This window comes from Cucurbita pepo, unplaced genomic scaffold (assembly GCF_002806865.2).
Source record: "Cucurbita pepo subsp. pepo cultivar mu-cu-16 unplaced genomic scaffold, ASM280686v2 Cp4.1_scaffold000992, whole genome shotgun sequence".
NCBI lineage: Eukaryota > Viridiplantae > Streptophyta > Magnoliopsida > Cucurbitales > Cucurbitaceae > Cucurbita > Cucurbita pepo.
Genome location: NW_019647191.1, coordinates 1 through 1,537, shown reverse-complemented (window position 1 = coordinate 1,537; position 1,537 = coordinate 1). Strand labels below are relative to the sequence as shown.

Below are 1,537 nucleotides of genomic sequence, written 5' to 3'. Positions count from 1 at the left end.
TATATATGCATGCTATATACTTATAAAAGCATAGTGATATTCCTTGAATCATACACCTTAAACACTAGTTCATCTGATTGCTCCCAGTAAATTTGCCCCATCCAGCCTTGCACCTTCCAATTGCTGTAAAATTAAGTAGATGTCAAGTCAAAGTTCGAAAAATGGAAAGATTTTCTATACAATCTTACAATTCTATTAATTTTAGAGGGAACAAAAAGAAATGAACACGAACAAAGTCTATACGATCTTACAATTCAACCAGAACTTACAGTATTTTGAAGATTCACATATCGCAAATAGGCTCGTTGTAGGTTTGCACCTCTCAAATTGGCGTTTGAAAGTTTTGCGCCCTACAATCAGTGGACGTCACGGAATTTTGTTTCTAAAGATGAGGAAGCAAAGTGCTATAGATATATATATAAATTTTACCTTCAAATTTGCTCCTTCAAGATTAGCTCCCTCTAAGTTCGCACTACTTAGATCAGCCCCCTGAAATTTTTTGTGACAATGGTATAGCGTTATTCCTACGACGTAACTTACCGTTTTTAATGTATATTTTTCATTTGAATATCCCTAACTCCCTGCTAAGGGAAGAAATTGACCAACAATGAAGGGAGTGGAGAGACATCCAAAGATTCATGATACGACAAGGTGTGGCAGAGCGTAATGAAATGTTCGTAATCAAGAAAATTATAGAAACAATATCGAGAGTATATAAAATCTTATCGAAGACATGTGTTGAACCTGAAGGTGTGCAGAGCGTAAATCTGCTCCGCAGAAGCTGCAATCCACCAAACAAGCATCTGCAGTTTGACATGAAAGACTTCAGAGGGTATAGTAGAAATGTTAATGGAAGCAAATAATATGCACCATAGCCTTTTCTATTAAAAAGAAAAGAAGTTAACAATTACTTTGATTGGGTCATCGGATAACAAATATAATTTCATGAAGACCGATGATCACTTATGTTTGGGAGATTTTAAAGAAATAGAACCATATTACAATGCTTTAGTGTTATAGAGAAATGTACAGTGATAAAAGAAACTTGCCTTGTAAATTGGCACTCTGGAGATTAGCAGCTGCTAATAAGGCCCCACGAAGGTTTGCTCCAGTAAATTCACATCTTCCTAGGCAAAATAAAATTAATAAGAACGCAGTCCTCAGATAATTAAAAACTGTAACAAAAAGGGAATCAAGTATTCATTTTATACTCTCGCAAAGTTGCATTATGAAAAATTGAGCCCTCAGCGTCTGCATCCTGCATGTACAAAATGAAAAAATGGGATATAGATGCATCCTTGACAGATACTGTATGAACTCAACTTTTAGAAATTTAGAATATTTTTCAGAAATCAAGCGATTATTGATATAAACATTATGCACAATGCACAATTATTGATATTGTTACAAATATATAGAGAACATGCCAAACTTTGAATTATCCTGAAATATATATTGACGAACTTCTTTTCAGTGACTACCAGATCAATTCCATACAGTCGAAATTTATCAAGAAAAATAGTGAACTGCTGCTGGT

At 34.4% G+C, this 1,537-nt stretch overlaps 2 protein-coding genes across 3 annotated transcripts in view; one reads left to right on the top strand and one right to left on the bottom strand.

Moving 5' to 3' along the window:
• Positions 1-47, top strand: part of LOC111786076 (nucleolar MIF4G domain-containing protein 1-like) — a 6,372-nt gene extending 6,325 nt beyond the window's left edge. Inside the window, exon 4 of the mRNA XM_023666430.1 lies at positions 35-47. Within this exon, the coding sequence (XP_023522198.1) occupies positions 35-47 (13 nt within the window). The remainder of the gene's footprint in view (positions 1-34) is intronic.
• LOC111786077 (FH protein interacting protein FIP2-like) lies at positions 7-1,528 on the bottom strand. Of its 2 annotated transcripts, none has more exons than XM_023666431.1 (6): positions 1,212-1,528; positions 1,050-1,127; positions 745-803; positions 430-489; positions 270-350; positions 7-123 (listed from the first exon to the last, which is right to left on the bottom strand). In XM_023666431.1, exons 1-6 carry the CDS (start codon positions 1,294-1,296, stop codon positions 70-72), a joined length of 417 nt encoding a protein of 138 aa, XP_023522199.1. In that variant the 5' UTR covers positions 1,297-1,528; the 3' UTR covers positions 7-69. The 2 variants fall into 2 exon arrangements, with proteins under 2 accessions (XP_023522199.1, XP_023522200.1); XM_023666432.1 differs by having other exon boundaries at positions 1,050-1,123.
• Positions 1,529-1,537: the final 9 nt, after the last annotated feature.